We start from the raw sequence: 22,378 nt of genomic DNA on the forward strand, positions 1-22,378 counted from the left end.
AGCCTAGTCATCTCATGTCAGCCATTTAGTCGTAAAGTAAAAAAGCATTTCAGAGAAAACATATTAAAACAATAAAAAAAAACCCCTACATGCATGCTATTAAGCTTAACAGTGATCACCCTTGGTTGGCATCAGTCCTTCCAACCCTTCCCCAAGGATTGGGGACCTTCTCTTGGACAGAAGGCCCTGTCTGTTTTCCGGAACATAATGAAGCCCCTGAGTCAGCTTAAACTCAGGTTAATTACCTAAAGTCCTTCCTTTGTCTTTGGCTTCTGGAGAATCCGGTGGAACCAGCAGGGATGGCGAGTTATATGGGCCCGTGGTGCCCACGTTCCAGCAAATCCAGGGCCCGGGGCCCCGGCTCCACCAATGTATGGGACCGGGTCTCTCCTCAGGCCCCACCTGCCACCTCCCCCGAGGGTATCCCGGCCCCAGCGTGCTGCCCCCACGCGTCTCCCCCAGATCCCATAGCATCCCTGCCTCAAGCAGGTGGCTGCCCCCTGCAGCTCTGCGCTGCACTCCGCAATGCCAGCTCCTGGCATCAACTGCCGCTGCAGGGTCCCAGTGACCCGCGGCCACTAGTGCCAGGGCCGGTCTGACCCAGACTGACCCTGCCCTTACGCCTCAGACGGACAGACCCTTCGCTTTTCCAGCGGGACTGTCCACCAGCACAGGGGGCCCCCCTGCCCGCAGTCACCGCTCCTGCCCCACGCTGGGCAAGGGGCAGCCCCATCCCCCACCCCCAGTGAGGCTACAGTGAGGGGCAGCAGCAGGGGAGGAGGCGCACACGTGATGGCAGCCCCTCCCCTGCACCCACCACAGGGGAGGCGAGGGGGATTCCTGGATCTGAGAGGGGCCCTAAGAGCACGTGCAGTGACAGTGGTGTGAGGTGAGTGTGCTGCCGGGAGTGGAGAGGGGGCTCCTGCCCCGGAGCTCGCTGCTGCCGGTGGGGAGAGGGCTGGGGGGAATGCTCCTCTCTGGCCTCAGCCGGGGGCAGCCTGCCTGCACCCCAAACTCATCCCCGGCCCCACCCCACCCCAGAGCCCGCACCCCCAACCAGAGCCCTCACCCCTTGCACCCCAACCCTCTGCCCCAGCCCTGAGCCCCCTCCTGCACCAGGAACCCCTCATCCCCGGCCCCACCCCGCAGCCCTCACCCCAGCACCCCTGTTGGGGGGGGGGGGGGACTTGGACCTGTTCTGGGAACCACCAATAATTATACAAACCTGCCGCCCCTGTGAACTAGTAGAGCTGAGCCTCCCCAGGACATGGTCCCTCTCTGGATGTGTTATATCCTGAGTGAGTACCCATCACACTCCACTGTTCTTAGTTCCTGGAGGGCTGTGGTTACTTTCCCCCATGGAATTACATACAATCCCTGGCCCACAATGATACATAAACTTAATACAGTAAGAGCTCCCAATGATATTGCAGGAAATTGTCATATCTGTCACAACACCTAATCCAAAAGCTCTAGGTGCCCTGCCATTATTTAAAAATACAAATTATTCAGACCCCAGTCAGCCTTGCCACCAACATCATCCAGGTGTAATAAAATCACTAAGGGCCCAATTCAGCAAATCACTTCAGCATGTGCTTCACTGTAAGTCTTCACCTGAAATCAATATGCTTTTTGATGAAATCGGACCTTAATGATACGGTGGGGCTAAACAGCACAGCAATATCTCAATTCCACCTCAGAGCCTCTCCAAATGGTCCCCAAAATAGATTGGCCTTGCAGCATGTCATGAAAGTCAACAGATTCAGGTTATTTTGGATCAAGTGGGGAAATAAACGACAAAGTCAAGGGGCCACCTGGAGAACATCCTGCCACAAGCTCCCTCATTGTTACACCAAAGTGTGTCTAGCTCAAGTAACTGCTGATCACAGCTGTGGCAATATTAGCCCAAAAGGAATTTTATTTGATAAATTTATTAACAACAACAAAAGGAGTAGAAGGGAAATGGCAATTCAACTTCAAAGCACAGCATGCAGTACATCTATGCGCCATTATAAATAGTTGACATTTACAGTTACTTACCATTTTATGCAATCTCTCATTGTCATAAAGAATTTAAACATAAAAATAGAATGATAGCAAGATTATGTCAAAATACTCAGAAACTGATCAAAGGGCAATATCTAATATACATACCACTAAGAACTCCTTTTTGTCGACCATCTCATTGCCATCAGTATCAAACATGTTGAAAGCTATTTTAAAACCTGCATGAGGTTCTGCCAGAAAAAGAATATGACTGTCAATTATTTGCAAAAAGTGATGATAAAAGTTTAACCTTTATGAATATAAACTGAATATTTTAGACCAGATCCTCCACTAGTGTAAATCAGTATAGTTGTGCATATAAACAGTGTATAACTGACTTACAGCAGCTAGAGATCTCACCTTATACATTTGTTTCACTTTCAACATTTCAGAAACTGAATGCGCACCTCAAAGTTCATAGATTGGAAAAAAAAAAGGGGGGGGGGTAAAACATCTTGGAGCAGTGGCTGGTTTGGTATTGAGGAGGGAGAAGCAATCACGCATGGCTATTCCCTGTTGTCACCTCCTGGAGGTAGGGCCAATGTTCCTCCCAGAGTCATTGTGGAAATTGAGGAAAAACCCATTGTGTGTGTGTGGAGGGGGGGGGGAGGGAGGGGAGGTTATGTGCTTACAGTATTAGGAGATTTAAAAATATATATATTTTTACAATACTGCTTAATTGAAGTGAGGATCAGCTGTGGCACTGAAGTCCAAATAGTGATTCTGAAAAGATATATATCTGATTCCACATTTCTGATCTGAAAATTATGTTGATTGGAATGTCAGATAAATAGAGACTACCATGTTGCTGGCACAATGCACCTTAATTCAGAGCCAGCAAAAATACACACAGCCAATCCATTTGTACAACTTTTGATTGGAAAGGCATGACCCATCAAAATTAGTTAATAAGCCCCCCCCAAACTTATAAGGTTTTTGCAATGATGAAATATCATCCAAATTTTAACTTACAATCTTGTTACCTTCAATTTTATAAAAACTGGCTTCTACTATCCAGGAACAAGAACTTGCTAAGGACAATAAGAGAAACAACAGACTGACCAAGGTGAAATCCTGAACAGCATTAGGTGGGAAGTGACAGTCTTAAAGACAACCTTATCTTAGTGGAAGAGAGTAAACAGGCTCTCTTTTAAAATACCCTACAAATCACTCATTGCTGTCTTTAAAAGCTTTGGAAACAGCCAGAAGAAATGACATCTTAAGAGAATACAGATAAAGACTAGCGAAGACTAAACAAGAGAATTCAAAAGCCAGGCTATATTAGAAGCCTATGTAATAAACCTTTTAAAAATCTAGCAATATCAAAGTAAGCAAACAATTTAGTATCTTGTGAATTATGGCAAAAAAACAAACGGGGCAACAAATGAAATTTAAGATATCACTCACAGAACAGATTTAACAAGGAAATATATTTAGAGGACACAAGGAAAAGGGAAATAGGGACAAGGCAAGTAACAGAAGCTCAAGACCAGGAATAACCAAGAGCTGTAAAGCCTTCTTCTGTTTAGCGCTGTATTACTTATGTTAGGCAAATAAAAGGTGATACATATACACTCTCCCCCATCCCACTGAGCTCTATTATATTTCAAAAGCCTAGCAATTAAATATAAGGGGACAGATTCACCCTATGTGTAACTTCATTGACTTTTATAAGAATTGATGTCTCACCTGAGGACAGAAAGTATCAAATGACTTGGAAATAATAATAAGAGGCTAACAGAACATTTTGGTATACCAAAGTACCAGTAATTTATTAACCAGAGAGGTTCAGAGAATTACGAATACCATTTCCTTTCAACTTCTAAATGCCAAGGCAGAACAAGAAAAAAAATGGAGACTAAGATGTTAAATGAATCCTTCCGAGAATCTTCCAATACGATTTTCCTTTTAAAATATCAAATGACATTTTTATTAAACTGACTGGCCAAAAGTTCGGTTGGAAAAAAATAGATCTCCCATTGACTAAAGAGATGCTGCTATGTGCCCTTGGTCAGGACTTAAAGCTACCAACTAAAACAATCCATACTCATGTTCCCTGGTATTGGCAAGAGGAACAGCTGACAAGCCAATTTAAAGCCCAGTCCTATGGCCATATATTCCATCTCTATAAAAGGTATGCAATGATTGCATTTACTCCACATGTACACCATTATTCTAGTAGGTCTCTTTAGTACTTGGAAGGAAGAATTGAAAACCCAGTCATATTAGCCTAAACTCCAAAGTTTATTACATTATTCAGTTTAGTAATAATTTCTTGCCTTTACATGTGGCCCTGTGCAATGATGGACTAAAGCCCTCTTCTAATTCTGCCATAGTTACCTAAAAATGGCATCAGCTCATAACCTCAGCTGTTTGGATTTTGAAAATTCCAGTTTAACTTCCACCATTCAGACATTTGAACTATTTTATTCTTCAGTCAAAAAATGGATAAGGCACCTCCCATTTCACTTCTTACCTATGATAAAGAATCTCATTTTTGGTCAGACACTAGTCCATTTTATGGATATTATCTGTAATGGAAAACAAATTCAGGGAAGCTCCTCAACCAAAATATTCTAGAGCAGGGGTAGTCAATAGGGGGACTGTGGGAAAAATCCAGAATGCTAGATGCTTTTGACCAGACCACGAAGCTCTGGGGTTCCGTGAGCAGTTAGTGTGTGTGTGGGGGGTCTAGTGCTGGTAGAGGAGTCACTGGCTGTGTGCTGGTGGGTTCGGAGGAGCTGGCGCCCGGGGCTGACTCGTAACTGGGGGGGGCAGGTGCCCCCCTGACCTCCCTAAATGAAGGCCCAACAGGTGCACTGGAGCTCGGAGCTTCAGCCCCCGCTGGGAAGTACTGGGGCTTCAGTCCCTGCCGGACACACTAGGGTTCAGATCTTCAGTGCCCCCCCAAATTACGAGTCAGCGCCAGGTGCCTGCCAGGGCTCCTGCCGTCAGCACCAGGTGCCTGCCAGGGCTCCATTTAGGGAGGTCTGTGATCAGAGAAAAAGGGTTCCTCAGCAAATAGTATCTTAGGCAGTCCATAGCCCACTTCACTGCCGCGGCCTCTTTCTCAATGATGAATACACTTTCTCTCTGGAGAAGAGCTTTCAGCTTATGTAGAATATGGGGTTTTCTTCTCCCTTAACTTCTTATGTAATAAGAGCCCCTAGCTCTACATCTGAGGTATCAGTTTCTCATATAAACCTCTTTGAAAAGTCTGGATTAAAAAGAACTGGGTTCTGACACATACAACCCTGTGTACATGATTCCATGCTTACAGTCAAGAATTCTTGCATGAAATGCCCAAATAAATGAAGCACTGTTGTGGTTTTTGTGTTTGATTTTTAAATTCCAAAAGATGACACTTTTAAAAGCCTCCTATTTGAAGTTAACAAAACTTCTAAAACTAGTTTGTAAATTTTTAATTTACAAATCTAAAATCTCTAACAAATGTGTTAGTTATGGAAAATCTATACTATACATAATTGACTCTAGTACAATCAAACAATTACACCTTCTACATTCTTCTATATTGTTTTCCCAGGTGGAAGACAAAACAAATATTTAATTTTGTTGGTGTTTGTTGTTTACAAATAAATGTTTGGCTCAGTTTCAACAGATTTTTTAAAACTATGTAAGCGGATATCATATATAGATTGAAAAATAATATTTACAATTTATGTATCTCTCTCCATCTTCAAAAGTCCTTTATAAACTTTAATAAATTTATCTAACAATTATGCAGCAATTTCAGAGGACTGAGATTATACACCACAAACTGATGTTCAATTCACCTGATAATCCCTAATCTCTCATTTTCAGTAAAGGGTGCTTTATGTAATACAACACTTCAATTGAAATGATACGAGATTACACTGGGACAATACAGTGGCCAAGTTATATGGAAAAGATGCATGTGATTTTCCCCCCATATAATTTATATAATTTTTGGAATAAATTCAGAATCTTACATAAGAACATAAGAATGGCCATATTGAGTCAGCCCAATATCCTGTCTACCGACAGTGGCCAATGCCAGGTGCCTCAGAGGGAGTGAACCTAACAGGTAATGATCAAGTGATCTCTCTCCTGCCATTCATCTCCACCCTCTGACAAAGAGGCTAGGGACACCATTCCTTAGCCACCCTGGCTAATAGCCATTAATGGACTTAACCTCCATGAATTTATTTTAAACCCTGTTATAGTCCTAACCTTCACAACCTCCTCAGGCAAGGATTTCCACAGGTTGACTGTGCGCTGTGTGAAGAATAACTTCCTTTTATTTGTTTTAAACCTGCTGCCCATTAATTTCATTTGGTGGCCCCTAGTTCTTATATTATGGGAACAAGTAAATAACTTTTCCTTATTCACTTTCTCCACATCACTCATGATTTTATATACCTGTATCATATGCCCCCTTAGTCTCCTCTTTTCCAAGCTGAAAAGTCCTAGCCTCTTTAATCTCTCCTTATATGGGACCCGTTCCAAACCCCTAATCATTTTAGTTGCCCTTCTCTGAACCTTATCTAATGCCAGTATATCTTTTTTGAGATGAGGAGACCACATCTGTACGCAGTCTTCAAGATGTGGGCGTACCATAGATTTATATAAGGGCAATAAGATATTCTCCATCTTATTCTCTATCCCTTTTTGAATGATTCCTAACATCCTGTTTGCTTTTTTGACTGCCTCTGCACACTGCGTGGACGTCTTCAGAGAACTATCCACGGTGACGCCAAGATCTCTTTCCTGATTAGTTGTAGCTAAATTAGCCCCCATCATATTATATGTATAGTTGGGGTTATTTTTTCCAATGTGCATTACTTTACATTTATCCACATTAAATTTCATTTGCCATTTTGTTGCCCAATCACTTAGTTTTGTGAGATCTTTTTGAAGTTCTTCATAGTCTGCTTTGGTCTTAACTATCTTGAGCAGTTTAGTATCATCTGCAATCTTTGCCACCTCACTGTTTACCCCTTTCTCCAGATCATTTATGAATAAGTTGAATAGGATTGGTCCTAGGACTGACCCTTGGGGAAGACCACTAGTTACCCCTCTCCATTCTGAAAATTTACCATTTATTCCTACCCTTTGTTCCCTGTCTTTAACCAGTTCTCAATCCATGAAAGGATCTTCCCTCTTAACCCATGACAACTTAATTTACGTAAGAGCTTTTGGTGAAGGACCTTGTCAAAGGCTTTCTGGAAATCTAAATACACTATGTCCATGGATCCCCGTTATCCACATGTTTGTTGACCCCTTCAAAGAACTCTAATAGATTAGTAAGACATGATTTCCCTTTACAGAAACCATGTTGACTTTTGCTCAACAATTTATGTTCTTCTATGTGTCTGACAATTTTATTCTTTACTATTGTTTCAACTAATTTGCCCGGTACTGACTTTAGACTTACCGGTCTGTAATTGCCGGGATCATCTCTAGAGCCCTTTGTAAATATTGGCGTTACATTAGCTATCTTCCAGTCATTGAGTACAGAAGCTGATTTAAAGGACAGATTACAAACCATGGTTAATAGTTCCACAATTTCACATTTGAGTTCTTTCAGAACTCTTGGGTGAATGCCATCTGGTCCCAGTGACTTGTTACTGTTAAATTTATCAATTAATTCCAAAACCTCCTCCACTTACAAAATTGCAGTGAGTTTTTTTCAGAATACTTACTTGTTAAGATACAAAGGAGAAACAGATATTCTGTGTAGGAAATCAAACCTAGAGACAAAAAAAAGTGTCATGTCATATCAACTCTAATGAGCCTTCATTTGTCAAGCTTGAAAAATTAGAGTTTTCTTTCTTTTCTTTTTTTTTTATTAACACATATATACATTACAGCTGGGCAAAATTGTTCAGATGAAACTTTTTCAGTCAGAAAGCAGATTTAGGTTGACTGAAACATTTTGCAAATTCATGTAGATTCCAGCAAACTGTTTCAGTCAAAAAAAAAAAAAAATCCCAAAAAGTCAAAATGAATCATTTCAACATTAACAAAATGAAATCTTTTTCAGGCAAGATTTCACACAGGGATCTAGGCATTATTCACAAAAAAAGGGCGGGGGGGGGGCCACTGTCACCCTCCTTATAACCTTTAGTGCAATGGTTAGGGTACTCATTTGGGAAGTGGGAGACCCAGGTTCAAATCTCCACTCCAGAGCAGGGACTTGAACCCAGGTCTCCACTCCTTCTAGGTAAGTATCATAACCACCAGGCTATTGGGCATTCTAAAGGGGGGGCTCTCTTACTCTGTCCCATTGAAGCTGTTCCACTTTTTATAAAATACTTGAACAGTCATTGAGGGGGGAAGAGTGAAAATGAATGACTATCTATAGCCTTGTACTCAGGACACTCACCTGGGAGGGAGAACACCTACATTCCAATTCCTGCTTCAATGAATATTTATTTATACAAAATGGAACAGCTTCAAAAGGAGAGATTGAGAGAGCCCCACACTAGAATAGGCAGCCAATAGTCTGGTGGTTTAGGCACTCTGCTCCAGACCTAGGCTGTCCACATTCCTGGTGATTGCTCTAACCCAGTGGTTCTTAACCTGGGGTGCACACACTCCCTGGGGGTGCGAGACATGCCAAAAAATTTTAGAACGTAAATCATCAAAAACACAAATTAAGCACAGGCACCATTTTTGATAAGGGGTGCGAGAACATATTTTGAGAACCAAAGGGGTGCAGGCTGCAGTAAAGGTTAAGAACCACTGCCACTGGACTAATGGTTATAAATCACCTCCTCCTGTTTTTCAAACGTAGCCCTTCATTTTCTTTATCTTTTAGAACAAGTTAAAAATACCCAAAAAGTTTTGTTCAATGTGAGATTAATTTCTGATATTTTGGAACTGTCAGAAAACCAAAATCTCTCTCTCTCTCTCGCCAGCGGAGAGTGGTTTGTAGTCCAGGTAAGTTGTTCTACAAATACACTGCAGCCTTACTACTAAGACACTAGGTTAAACATAGATTAGTCTCATCCCTTGAAAGTAATGTGTATGATGCATTACATCAAGTTTTTCCAAAACCCCAACTATGACACATGGAAGTATCTTATGGTAGTATACAAAGGTTTCAGATTACAATTAAAACTGTGTTCTCTCCTGATGTCAGCTGTTTAAATATGTTCAAGCTTGGGTCATAATTTTACTAAATGTTAGTACACATATCTTGTTAGGAATTTTGATTCTCACATTGCTTAACAATACACAGATTTTAGTATGTAGCTGCCTCTGTGTATACATACATACGCTCTAATTATGCTTTGAATTTTACATTCAGCTCTTATTAGATGAGCTTATAAATTTTAATTAAATACTGATTTTTAAGGCTTTGTTAAAAAGTGTAATGTCTGAACTATTTACTGATTTAGATATATATGAAGCACCTATTCTAGGCCTCTCAATACTTTTGCGATACATTAAAAATCCAATCACAAAAAATTCTGAACTAGCATCTGGTTCTTACTGCAGAAAATAATTAATCAGGGTTGAACTCAACATCCATATTATACGCCCATTACCACAAATTGCGCTCCTTCTTCCCCAAAAGCCTAGGTAAATAGATAATCTTGCAGCGTGCCCAGAAGGTCAGTGAATTAAGGGTATTCTGGACTCTTTTCAAAATGGGCTGCTTAAGGAACAATTATTGCCTTGAGGGTCTACTGGAAAGGCTTCAGCTCCATTAATCTTTAAGGACAGACCACCAAAACTGTTTCCTAGTCCCCAACATGATAGGAGGGGCACTATCTCAAAAACATAGGAGTTATGAGTTAGTCTATAATACTGGCCAAACTTCAAGGGCCAGATTTTTTCAAGTATTTAAGTGCTGCCTGAAGATGCAGGTGCCTAGTGGGATTTTCAAAAGTGCCTAGACACCTAACTCCCATAAACACCCGTAAATTCACCAAATTTGAACCTCTTTCCTCTCCCGCCCTAGCCACACCCCTAATTTCAGAAAATAAAATAAACAAACATATTTAATTCTTCTCCCACTTCCCCAGTCTAAATGGAAATCCCTGGAGTAAACCTCCTGATGCCGCTGGTGGTTGTGGTGGTGCTGCTAAAGTAGGGAAGGCTTCTAAGCAGTTCTAATACTATCCATTTTCCTTATAAGTCAGTATCTCACTCCCCCACCACCCCAAATTGTGGATTTGTAAACAAAATTTAACTACTTCTGCTAGCACTTCAAATTTAAAAGCAGTTACTCTAATAATAAATACAACCATGTATTCTGTCTTGTGTCATCTAGATTTCGTACAGCACCTAAGAAACTGAGAATTACTGTTATGTGTCAAAGGTCAGTTCCAATTTTTCATTAGGTCTGTAACTACTTGGAAGGTCAGCTACCTAGAGATCAAATGCGGCTGAGATATAGATAAAGGGATGTAAAACACCCTTGAGTAATCAGTCAAATGTAAATTATTTTACAGATTGTTTTTCAGTGTTTGATATCACCTTCTTTGTTGTAAAACAAAGGAAGAGCAACTGTGAAGTAGTATGTCAGCAGACATGAAGGGAGCTATCTAGGAGGCCTTGAAAGCATTCCCTCCTTTTGTTTGTACTAGTATATTGCAACCTATGGACAGATAGTTCTGGTTGACTGCCCTGAGTGTTATGGGAGAAAGATTCTGGAATGACTATTGCTCAGAAAGAAGGGCTAACTCGAAGACCACATAGAAGGTGCAGAGATCACTTGAGGTGAAAATAATTCAAATAAAAAGCCCTGGGCCCTATCCTTACCTGGTGTAAATTGGTGTAGCTAAATTGACTTCAATGAAGCTCTGCCAAAATACACCAGCTGAGGACCTGTCCATCTACATACTTGATATCAAAACGCATATATTGTAGCAATAAAACCTAATGGAGAGGCAGTGTGAACTAGGGGATTAAGACTGGACTGGGACTCTGGAGATCTCGATTCTATTCCTATCTCTGCCTTTGGCATGTCATCTCTCCGCCTCTCAGATTCCTCATCTATAAAATGGAAACAATGATACCTCTTTTGTAAAGTACTTTGAACCTACTAATTAAAAGCACTATTATTAGTCTACCACTTTGCTCCAATTTTACACCATAATTTTATTAATTTCAATTCACTCTCACTGACAGAAAACTGGAGTAAAACATCGGTGAATCAGATGCAGAAATTTTAGAGACATTTGTATTACACAATTCACAAAATTTATTATTGGATACGCTTTTTAATGGAGAATATTGATATAATAGGTTCTAGGTTCTAAAATAGTTCAATAAAGAATTCAAATAACGTAGAGACATAGTTGTTTTGCCTGTGTGGAATTTGGAGTTGAATCAATTGCTCCAAGAAATACCATTGTGGGTTGCAAACAGAAAAAAAAGTTACAGAAGCTTTCTTAGAAGAGTTATTTATATTGCATATGTGATTGCCTATTATATGGCAATGTTTACATTATTCAGATCATATCTGGATCTTTTAAAAGTAGAGTCACATCAACAACTATTAATAGAACATATAATGTAATTCTCAGTTGATATGAAGATTATTTTATTATCAAATACTGATAAGAAACAAGCACCTTGTGCTTTCTCCCACGTTGCCTCATGCTTGGGAGGATCTGCCTGTAAGTATCTACAAAGCTACTTCACTATACTCCTTCAAATCTCTTCTTTAAAATCTCCTTTGCTGTGATGCCCCCAAAAAATTGACAATGCCTCGGCCACTAGTGTGCGGAGACCACTGCCTATCATGCCAAAAGCAATAGAGCCCTTGGAGGGTCAGGTGGTCTACTGGATAGCACACTCAGTATCGCCTCTCAGCAGGAAAGCCTTTCAGTCCAGTTCCTCACCCAAGGATGGGTTTAGCTTCCCCTCAGGTTTTCAATGTCCTTGCCCTTTTCTTATCAGACATGCAGTAAGAGTGGCATGTGACTTATGCCCTCTCCTGCAGCAGGGGAATTAGGCAGGGGAGCCTGTATGTGTTTCCCCCCCCATTATTAATTAAAGTGTCATTTAGCATGCAATTTAGTCAAACTTTTAATTAAATAATTCTTTATATTTTACTTCACTCCTTTTCTAAATCAAAGGTACATTTGATGTAGCTATCCAGTTTTGCACCTTGTATCATATATGAGGAACATGCAAATAATTTAATATTGCTTTCATGTGAACTGCACAGGAACTTCTCAGCCTAACAAAGTAGTTGCATAGTAAGGTATCTTTTAATAAAGGATAGGTCACCAAAAACAAAAATAAAAAAGTGTTGCTGGAATTCTGCAACAGCCTTGCATGAAGGAGATATACTTAAGGACTGAGGAGTACCACAGTTAAAATATATAAATAAATACATGGTTTTAACAAATGTTATGTGAAGGGTGAGAAAGGCAATTCCTATTGTTAAATATTTAAAATTTGAGCCCTAATTTTAATACTAGTTCTTACAGAATCTTTACTTATGTATGACTATTTTTCAATGGAATAAGGTATATGTAATAAATAATAGTTATACCTCATGTAGTGCTTTTCATCAGTAGAGCTCAAAGCATTTTCCAAGATTGGATGTTTTACAGATGGAAAAACTGAAGTACGGTTACTTTGCCCAATGTCTCAACTGGAAATAGAACCCAGATCTCCTGAGTCCTAGCACATTGTTCTAAGCACATAACTGAACCAATGTTTATAAACATTCTAAAAATGAAATTATTGTGTTTCATTTAGATGATCTAAAACTCATTTTTATGGAGCCAAATTCTTCATAGCAGAAAGTATACTATGGTCATTTCTCTTGCAAGCATAACATATTTATAAGGTGCACAAGAGCTACGCACAGGACAGGTTCCACTGCAACTTTATACATGCTAAGTGTACTTGCTACATACTCTCTAGTTTTGAAATATTCTAAAGTTCATACGAATGGACTTAGGTACAGTAACTTCTCATTTAACGTCATCCCGGTTAACGTTGTTTCGTTGTTATGTTGCTGATCTATTAGAGAACATACTCATTTAAAGTTGCGCAATGTTTGCTTATAATGTTGTTTGGCTGTGGGGGCTTGGTACCAGGGTGGGCCAGCAAGCCCCCTATCAGCTCCCCTCCACCCTCCTCAGCGCTTCCCGCCCGCCGGCAGCCCCGTGGGTCAGCAACTCCCGTCTCCCTCCCCACGCCTCCCACCTGCAGCAATCAGCTGTTTCAAGTCATTCAGGAGGTTTGGGGGGGAGGAGCGAGGACACAGTACGGTGGGGCCTTGAGGGAAGGGGTGGAGTGGGGCGGGCCTGGGGCAAAACTGGGGGTTGAGCATCCCATGGCACTTTGGAAAGAACAGCAAGAGGAGCAGCCGGACGATCCACCCTCTTTCACCCTCTGACTCCACCACCTCAACCAAGCTTCACAATCATCATTGGTGAGTACAGTATTAAATTGTTTAAAACATATACTGTATATGTCTTTTGTCTGGCAAAAAAAATTCCCCTGGAACCTAACTCCCCCATTTACATTAATTCTTATGGGGAAATTGGATTCGCTTAACATCATTTTGCTTAAAGTCACATTTTTCAATAACAGAACTACAACCTTGAGTGAGGAGTTACTGTATAATAAATCCTGAAGCTTTAAAAAAAGAAAAAGCCTTATTTCAGGGCTTCAGTGCCTCTCTTCGATTTAATGCTGACAATAGTGAGCAGCAAATGGTTTTCATGACCATGAAGTTGAGGCATACTGCAACATTTTTAGTACCGTTCCAAAGATGAGCTTAGTCTTGGGGGTTTCTTTATAGCTTTATTGTAAATGTTTAGTTCAGTTTGAAACCTAACAAAAACTGAACAGCAGTCATCCCAACATTGGTATCTGGCAACAGCACAGAAAAATACCTCCAGCCCCAATACTCAGAAAGGACTTAACTCTTCCACGGTCTCATTCTAACAAGAATCACCAGCTCAGGCGGACTAGTATTTCAAGATCACTTTATTCAACCTGCTGTAATAGATAATATTTTTGTTTGTACCATCTTGTAATAGTTGTCTGACTTAACTAATTTAAGGCCAGATTTAATTAAAAAACTCCATGAGTCTTCGGCTACTGTGGAAATAAATGCAAGACTAAATAGATTAATTTGGATGGCTTTTACAAGTTTCCATAGTACAGGTTTTTAGTGAATATGTATTTTTTAAAAAATATGTCAGATTATATCTTTTCCAGGGCAAGCTCCAGGCACCAGCTTGCCAAGCAGGTGCTTGGGACGGCCACTGCGGAGAGGGGCGGCACGTCCAGCTATTCAGCAGACGGTCCCTCACTCCCGCTCAGAGGAAGGACCTCCCGCCGAATTGCCGCCGCAGATCGCGATTGCGACTTTTTTTTTTTTTTTTTTTGGGTGCCTCTTGAGGCGGCAAAAACCCTGGAGCCGGCCCTGATCTTTTCCCAATAATTAATGTGAAGTTTGATGGTCAGAAGCTATGAAGATTTTCAAGTCAAAACCTTGATTTGCAGAATTTTAGAAATTGCTAATGCATAAATCTGATTTTCTTGATTAAAGAGTTGATGTAATATATGGGATTTTAGAAGTTACCAATTAGTGTTGTGGTGAACATGAATAACTGTGAAGTTTTTCAAGGAAATCAATATACATTACTATCTTTGCATCTACCAAAACTGAAAGTCATTCTGTATCCTTTAATTTAAAGTATTTTATCTCTGTCTCTTTTGTAGGTAATTCTCATTAGAAGGACAAAATTAAACTTGAAACATTTAAATACCAATACACCACACTTCAAAAAACTGTTCCAGATTCAGATAGTACTATATATAGCGATCCTACAGCAGCTGCAATCATGATCAAACAATGCAGATGTTGAAGGAAACTTTGCTAGTCTCTAAAATGTAAAAGACAACTGTTTTCCCTCTTTTTGGAAAAAAAATTAAGGGTTCAGCTTAAAAGTGCATATTTTAGCAACAATATTTCTACTATACAGAATCTAAAATAGATGTAGTAAAGTCATTCAGTAAAATAAATCTTCCTCACCTTTCTCTCTAAGATTACGGAACAGTTTTGATGATCCTTTCCAAACTGGTGGTGTCTCTATAAGTATCTGATTCAATTCCTGAAAGAAAAAAAAATTAAAAAACACAAAGTAGTTGGTAAAGTCGTTATCAGATTAAATAGTGAAATCTAAGAAACCAAGACCAGAGACAAGTAATTTTACACAAATTTCCTATTTAACTTAATTCCCAGTGTATGGCAGTTGTAAGTGGAAAAATTTTAGCTTAGAAAAGCACATGGGCCCTGATCCAGCAAACACTTAAACACAGGCTAGGTCTACACTACCCGCCTGAACCGGCGGGTAGAAATCGATCTCCCGGGGATCGAATTATCGCGTCTCGTCGGGACGCGACAATCGATCCCCGAATCGACGCTCTTACTCCACCAGCGGAGGTGGGAGTAAGCACCGTCGACTGGGAGCCGCGGAGGTCGATTTTGCCGCCGTCCTCACAGCGGGTAAGGCGGCTCCGATACGTCGAATTCAGCTATGCTATTCGCGTAGCTGAATTTGCGTATCTTAAATCGACCCCCCCCCCGTAGTGAAGACCTGCCCACAGTGTAAGGTTAGCTCATGTGAGTAGTCCTGATACCAGGCTCATGAGCAAATCTGTATTCATAGTTAACAGTTTGTAGGACTGGGTTCTTATATGTAACTCAGTACACCTTACGCATGACTGAACTTTTCAATTTGTTGCTACAACTCATTTACTAACGTATTTTTATTGGGGGACTGATCCATAGCCATTGAAGTCAATGGAAAGACTCCACTGACTTCAATGGGCTTTGGTTCAGGCCCCAAAATTGGATGCATTGCTTTTATGTCTAACTTCACTTACACCAAAACAAATTTCACACTAGAAACCTGATAATGGGCTTCTTCAGGCTTACGAGTCATTCAGCACCTTGCAGGGATACCAGGATAGATTCTGCTCTCAATTACACCAATGAAAAGTGCAAATCAAACTGCAATAATTCCAATAAAGTCAATAGACATACAACAATTTAACACCAGTATCAATAAGAGCAGAATTTTGTCAGCTGAGCACCCTCAACTTCTGCTGAGTTTCACAGGAGTTGAGAATGCTCAGTACTCTCAAGAGGCATTCCCAAACCTTGCAGGAATGGGTCACATGAGTTTTACACATCCAGTCAGGGAGAAGAAACATATTATGGAACCTTCATATCCATAACATTTTGATTTTCAAATCATCACTACAAGCTTCTGGTAAATAATCTACAGAACAATAATTATTTGCAAAAATAATTTCAGATAAATAAATCTATTAAAATCATGATTTGTTCTGGGACAATGCACAAACAGAAAGTGCTACAATTTGTCAAATGGTTTTCTAAAAATTATTTACTTATCTCTACTCCTGGTAATCTGGTTAATTACTATATTAAAATAAATTGCAGATTTTGGATTATTAAAATTTAATTTTTGTTGTTAATTATTAAGTGAGAACAGATTTTACTGTAGTCTAACTGCAGTAGAGTAAACAAAAAAAGTGTAGAATTTATATTATTTATTGAAGGCAATCCACTTGGAGAGATACACATGATAAGGTAACCAAACTAAAGATCCTGTCTGGGAACATTGTACAAAAACAAAAGAGCTTGCTACTTTTAGATCTGGTGCCATTTCTTCCTAATAAAGTGCTCAGTCATGCAACTGGGTCTACATGGGTGCAGAAGTCTGCACAGTCCACTCGGAGGATCAGAGCATGAACCTCGTTTCAGATTAACCAGAAGCATAATGGAAGCCAAACAAACAAAAGGCAAATCATTATAGTTTGAGATTTATAAAGTGGTGTTGTACCGGTGTTAGTCGCAGGATATTGGAGAGACAAGGTGGGTGAGGTAATGTCTTTTATTGGGCCAACTTCTGTTGGTGAAATCGACAAGCTTTCTTTGGGCCAATAAAAGATATTACCATCCACCCCGTCTCTCTGAGATTTATACTGTTAGTTACAATTTTCAGCATATATTTGAGGGATGTGATACATAGTGGGATTGAAAAATGATGTAGAGTTTAAGGCCAGAAGGGACCACAAGATCATCTTGTCTGACATCTGTATATCACAGGCCACCAACACACCAAACACAACACCCAAAAGTAGACCAAAGTATTACAGCCTAGGAGACTAAACTATTATGTGACACAGGCAGAGAATAGCAGGGACTGAGGCGCACCAATTCCTAAGGCCCCTGCAATGGTAGGGAAATGATTAAGTGTGATATACCCAGCAAGTGACTCTCACCTCAGACTGCAGAGCATGGTGAAAAAACCCCTAGGCCACTGCCAATTTGACCTGGGAAAAAATTCCTTCCCAACACCACATATGGCAATAAGTTAGATCCTGAGCATGTGAGCAAGAACCAGTAAGCTAAGCACCTGAGAGAGAAAATGCCGAGTGCCAAATCAAAGCACCACCCCATCCACTCTCTCATCTCCAGCTGTGGCCATCTTGATGCTTCAGAGGAAACAAGCAAAAAAATTATATTGGGGGAGATCCCTTCCTGATCCCTGCAGGAGACTGGCAGAAGCCCTGAAGCATGAGATTTTAGGAATATAAGAAAAACCAGAAGGTAGCCCCCAAGGATGCCAAGCCCAGATCCTACAATCACAAGCAACCTCATCACACAATCTGACTCATATATTTATCCAGCTCTCTCTTAAAACTAAGTAAGTTGTTTGCTCCCACAACTCCTATTGGGGAGGCTGTTCCAGAATCTCACTCATCTGATGGCCTGAATTTGTTCAGAGATAGTTTATACCCATTTGTCCTTTAGCTTAAATAGTTTTTCTCCCTCCCTGGTGTCTATTCTCCTTATGCATTTATATAGAAAGCAATCATAATCCCCCTCAGTCTTCATTTTGCTAGGCTAAACCATCCAAGCAATTTTAGTCTTCTCTTCTAAAATAAGCTCTTCATTCCCGTCATCACCCTAGTAGCCCTTCTTTGTACCTGCTTCAATCTGAATTCCTCATTCTCAAACATGGGTGACCAGAATTACATGCAGTATTCCAAATGGGGTCTTGCCCTATCTCTACGGCAGACACCTCGCCTGATATACTTGCCCTTTTCCGTCATGTTGCTGACTTGCATTCATCCTGAGATTGACTAATACACCAAGATGTTTCTCCTCCTTTGCCATATCTGACAGAGGCACCCCCAACATACAGCAGAAATTCTTGTTATTAGTCTCTCAGGATATGTTTACCATGCAATACAACATCCGTGGCTGGCCCAAGTCAGCTGATTCGGACTCGCAGGGCTCAGGCTGCATTGCTATAAAATTGTAGTATAAACATCTGTGCTTGGGCTGGTGCCCAGGCTCTGGGACCCCATGAGTGTTTCACCTTGCATTTTGTACTATTAAATTTCACATTATTTCTATCTCTCCAATTCTCAAGGTATTCCAATTCTTCCTGCATAATATTCCAGTCCTTCTGTGTATTAATGATGCCTCCCAACTTTGTATCATCAGCAAACTTTTTGTGCCATGGTGATTAATAAAAACACTAAATAAAATCAGTCCCAAGTTCCTTGAGGAACTCCACTAGCAATCTCCCTCCAAACTGACTGTTCACCTTTCAGAACAAAACACTGCCTTCTCCCCTTTAGCTAGTTCCTTACCCACCTTATAATTCTTGTACTAATGCCCATCTTCTCTAACTATTAATTTCCCATGTGGTACCATGTTAAATGCTTTACTGAAGTCTGTATATTAGATTTACTATATTTCCCTTATCTAAAAAAATCAGTTTTTTTCCTCAAAGAAGGAAATTATGTTAGTGTGGTAACATGGGCTTACCAAAGGTGCATTGCACTCCATTTTCCATTTGCCTCCATGAATTTAATTATTTTTTCCTTCACAATTTGTTCTAAAGCCTTGACTACGGCTGAGGTCAGACTAACAGGTCTGTTATAACCCAGATCCCTTACCCCCCCCCCCCTTTAAAAAAAATATAGGCATGATGTTAGCTATTCTTCAGTCAGAAGGTACTACCCCAAAAAGACTGAAATTTTAAAAACCGTTGCTACCAGACTAGCAATTTTATGTGTCAGTTCTTACAGTATTCTAGAACAGAAATTATCCGGTCCCCCCATTTTGAGTACATTAAGTTTTTCTTCCACTCAGAAGTGGTAATTTCCATTTCTGTAAACTGATTTCCATCAGGCACACTGTCCTTCATGCCCATATTCCATCTTATCATCCTTACTGAAAACCAAGGCAAAGTATTAATTTAGTTTTTTGGCCATACCTAGATTAGTCTCCTCCGCATCCACACTGTATAGTGGCCCAACCTCATCCTTCCTTATTCTCTTTATATATAATAAATAAGAGGTTTTTAGTTTTATATAATTTCCTTGGTAAGTGCTAATTCAGCTTGATTTTTAGCAATTCTTATTTTATTCCTACATTTTCTAACTTCTAGCATGTAGATTTCTTTGCTGATCAATCCTTTTTACCATTCCCTATAGGCTCTCTGCTTACACTTAATAACCTTTCTGAGGTGGTGTAGTGGGGTGGTTACCCCGCTCCTGCCCTGAAGGGCTTAAAACAGCCAGGGAGAGGGCTGTGGCAGGGAAAAGCTAGGCTGATTGGGGAAGTAGCCACAGCTGGGCTATGCCCCAATCAGGCCCAGCTGGTCCCTATAAAAGGCTGTGAGCCAGCAGCCCAGAGGAAGTCTCTCTCTGCATTCAGAGAGAGAAGGGCCTGGCTGCAGGAAGCTAGAGACAGGGTACCTGAGTGGAGCAGGGCTGGGGAAAGGCAGAGGAGCTGGGGAGCTCCAGCCTGGAAAGCCCCAGGCTGCTGCCTAGCATTGGGCTAAAAGGTACTGGGGGTTGCAGAGGGCAGCCCAGAGGTAGGCCAAGGCAGCAGGTCCAAACCCAACCTTGCCAGTGATGAGTAGGCTGACACTGCAGTCTGCCCCAGGGCGTGGGGCTAGACGATGACTGGCAGTAGCCTTATACTGAGGCGAGGTGTGAATAGTGGGTGGGGGTTCCCCAGGGAGGGGAGACCCTAAGACTGAAGGGTTACTGGTAGGGGGCAGCAACCCAGGTACCAGGGCACCGGGGTCCAGGGAGGGACAGGCGGATCCCCGGCCTGCAGAGGGCACTTCAGAGCTGGAACGAGCTAATTACCGGAAGTCACCAGCAGGAGGCACCACAGGGGTGAGTCCGCTCCTCTACAGATGGTTATTCATCCAATTGGGTCTGGAGCCTTTCCCTACAAGTTTTTTCCCCTTGCTTGGGATAAAAATTGCAAATACAGTAAAAGCTGTGTTATCCGGCACTTTATCAACCAGAAAGCTCTATTAATCAGCATTTCTGATATCTCCCAATACAAATCTTCAATCTAGTAACTGGGACTAGTATACTGCCCAGGAGGTTATGCAATTGCAAATTCTGCACTCTACTTTTATGCAAAAAAGGCAGAAGACAAGTAAGCAAGCCGATATCAGGGATTTATTCAAAAAAGCAGCTTCCAGGGTGTGTCATAGGGTCATTACAGATTCAGCCCAATCTCCCACATCTACAATAATAAACTGATCTTGATAATGATGACCCTGAGGCACTGCAAGTTCTGAAGTTCCTTCTGAATCATCAAAGAAAGATTAAATTATGTTCAGTATAGTTTTAGTGTTAAGTGTATTTTTAGTGATCTGGATGTATGCCAGGCACTGCCCATAGTGATATGTAATTTCATAAGATAACATACTGTATAGAAAATTTTACCTGTATACACCTAAGTGCTTCAAGAAAGCAACCACTCTGCAGTGCAGTACTACTATTGGATTGGTGAGTACCTGTATACTACTTTATACTTTATTCATTTTATTGTATTCTAATTCTTCGAAAATTGGTATTCCATTGGTAAGTATAACTCTCTGGGGAGCTGCAGCTGCATCGGAGGCTGGGGGGAGAGCAGCGTGGCAGAAGCGGAGAGACTCTGGCCCCACCTCTTCCCTTCTGGCTCTGCTGGCTGTGCTGCCTCTCCTTGCTCCCTCTGTTGTGGGGAGGGGCTGTGTCCCACCTCTCCCTCTCTATACCCATTCATACGCCAACCCCCTTCTCTGGTGCGTCCCTTTTTTACTAAAAAAGATTTGGCTTATGAACGAGTATATACGGTAATTCCCTTAATTTCCCAGTCTGCTCTTCTGAAATAAAAAAATAGTTGACAACCTGGTTTTGGTTATCCTTCCATTTAATTTAAACTGAATCAATTTGTGATCACTCTATTCAAGGTTACTTCCTATAGCTAGGTCTATGATGGCCTCACTAGCTACCCAAAACAAGTTTAAAATTGTATCACCTGTTGCTGGTTCGGCGACTACTTGATGAAGAAAACGCATCATGACCAGGAATAACTAGGCCCTACCAGTATTAGTAGCATTTATTCTTCAATCGATAGCCAGAAAGTTTAAGTTTCCAATTATGATACAATTACTGATAGTATTTCTCTAACAACATTAAAGAGATCTCTATCCATATCCAAGTCCAACCCTGGAAATCTATAGCAACTGCCCTGCACTGTCCTAATAGAACCTCTTTTGCAATCCTTCCCCAAAGTGATTTTGACCCAAACAGATTTAGTTTTATCCATACTATTTCTTATTTCTTTACAGTTTATCACATCCTCATACTACCCCACCAGCATTACCTTTATGTATATCACTCCTAAACAGCGCACATCCTTTAGTTTTGAATGCTGTTCCACCAGGTTTCCACCATGCCTTATATCCGATTTGACTTCCTGCACTATTTGTTCCAGTTCCTCCATTTTATTGCCCAGACTCCTTGCATTCGTGCACAAGTATCTCAGTTGTTTCCCTTAGGACTCACATAGTTTTCTAGCCAAACTAGAAATAGTCCTTTCACTAATTGTATCACCCACCTGACTACTATTCCAGTTGATATTTGTACTTTATTTCTCTTTGCTGTCCATACTCTTATCTTCTGGTGTTCCTTTACCTCTTACATCTTCATTTAGCTGATTTTCCTCCTCCTGTGTATTGAAGTCAGGCATGGAGATTACACCAATCTCTCAGCCTCCTCCCCACATTTTCTAGTTTAAAGTCCTTCTTAACTACTGTGTCAGCCTTGATCCCAAAAGGTTAACACCCCAAGCACTCTAGTGGGGGGTCCATCAGGCGAGAACAGTCTTCCTCTGTGAATGCCTTGCAATGATTGATTAACCCCAAACCTTCCTCATAGCACTAATCCTTGAGCCACTTGTTGATCTTAATTATTTTGCTACACATTCACTCTCCTTCTGTAGGGTCCAGAAGTATCCCACTGA

The 22,378-nt window shown here is 40.9% G+C and overlaps 1 protein-coding gene across 1 annotated transcript in view; it reads right to left on the reverse strand.

Annotated features, from left to right (window-relative positions):
• MICU3 (mitochondrial calcium uptake family member 3) overlaps positions 1 to 22,378 on the reverse strand; it is a 109,442-nt gene that overhangs the window by 50,392 nt on the left and 36,672 nt on the right. The window contains exons 4-6 of the mRNA XM_065405388.1: positions 15,050 to 15,128; positions 7,731 to 7,778; positions 2,155 to 2,237 (exon numbers count right to left, since the gene is read on the reverse strand). Coding sequence (XP_065261460.1) covers positions 2,155 to 2,237; positions 7,731 to 7,778; positions 15,050 to 15,128 — 210 coding nt within the window. The remainder of the gene's footprint in view (positions 1 to 2,154; positions 2,238 to 7,730; positions 7,779 to 15,049; positions 15,129 to 22,378) is intronic.

This window comes from Emys orbicularis, chromosome 5 (assembly GCF_028017835.1).
Source record: "Emys orbicularis isolate rEmyOrb1 chromosome 5, rEmyOrb1.hap1, whole genome shotgun sequence".
Classification (NCBI taxonomy): Eukaryota; Metazoa; Chordata; order Testudines; family Emydidae; genus Emys; species Emys orbicularis.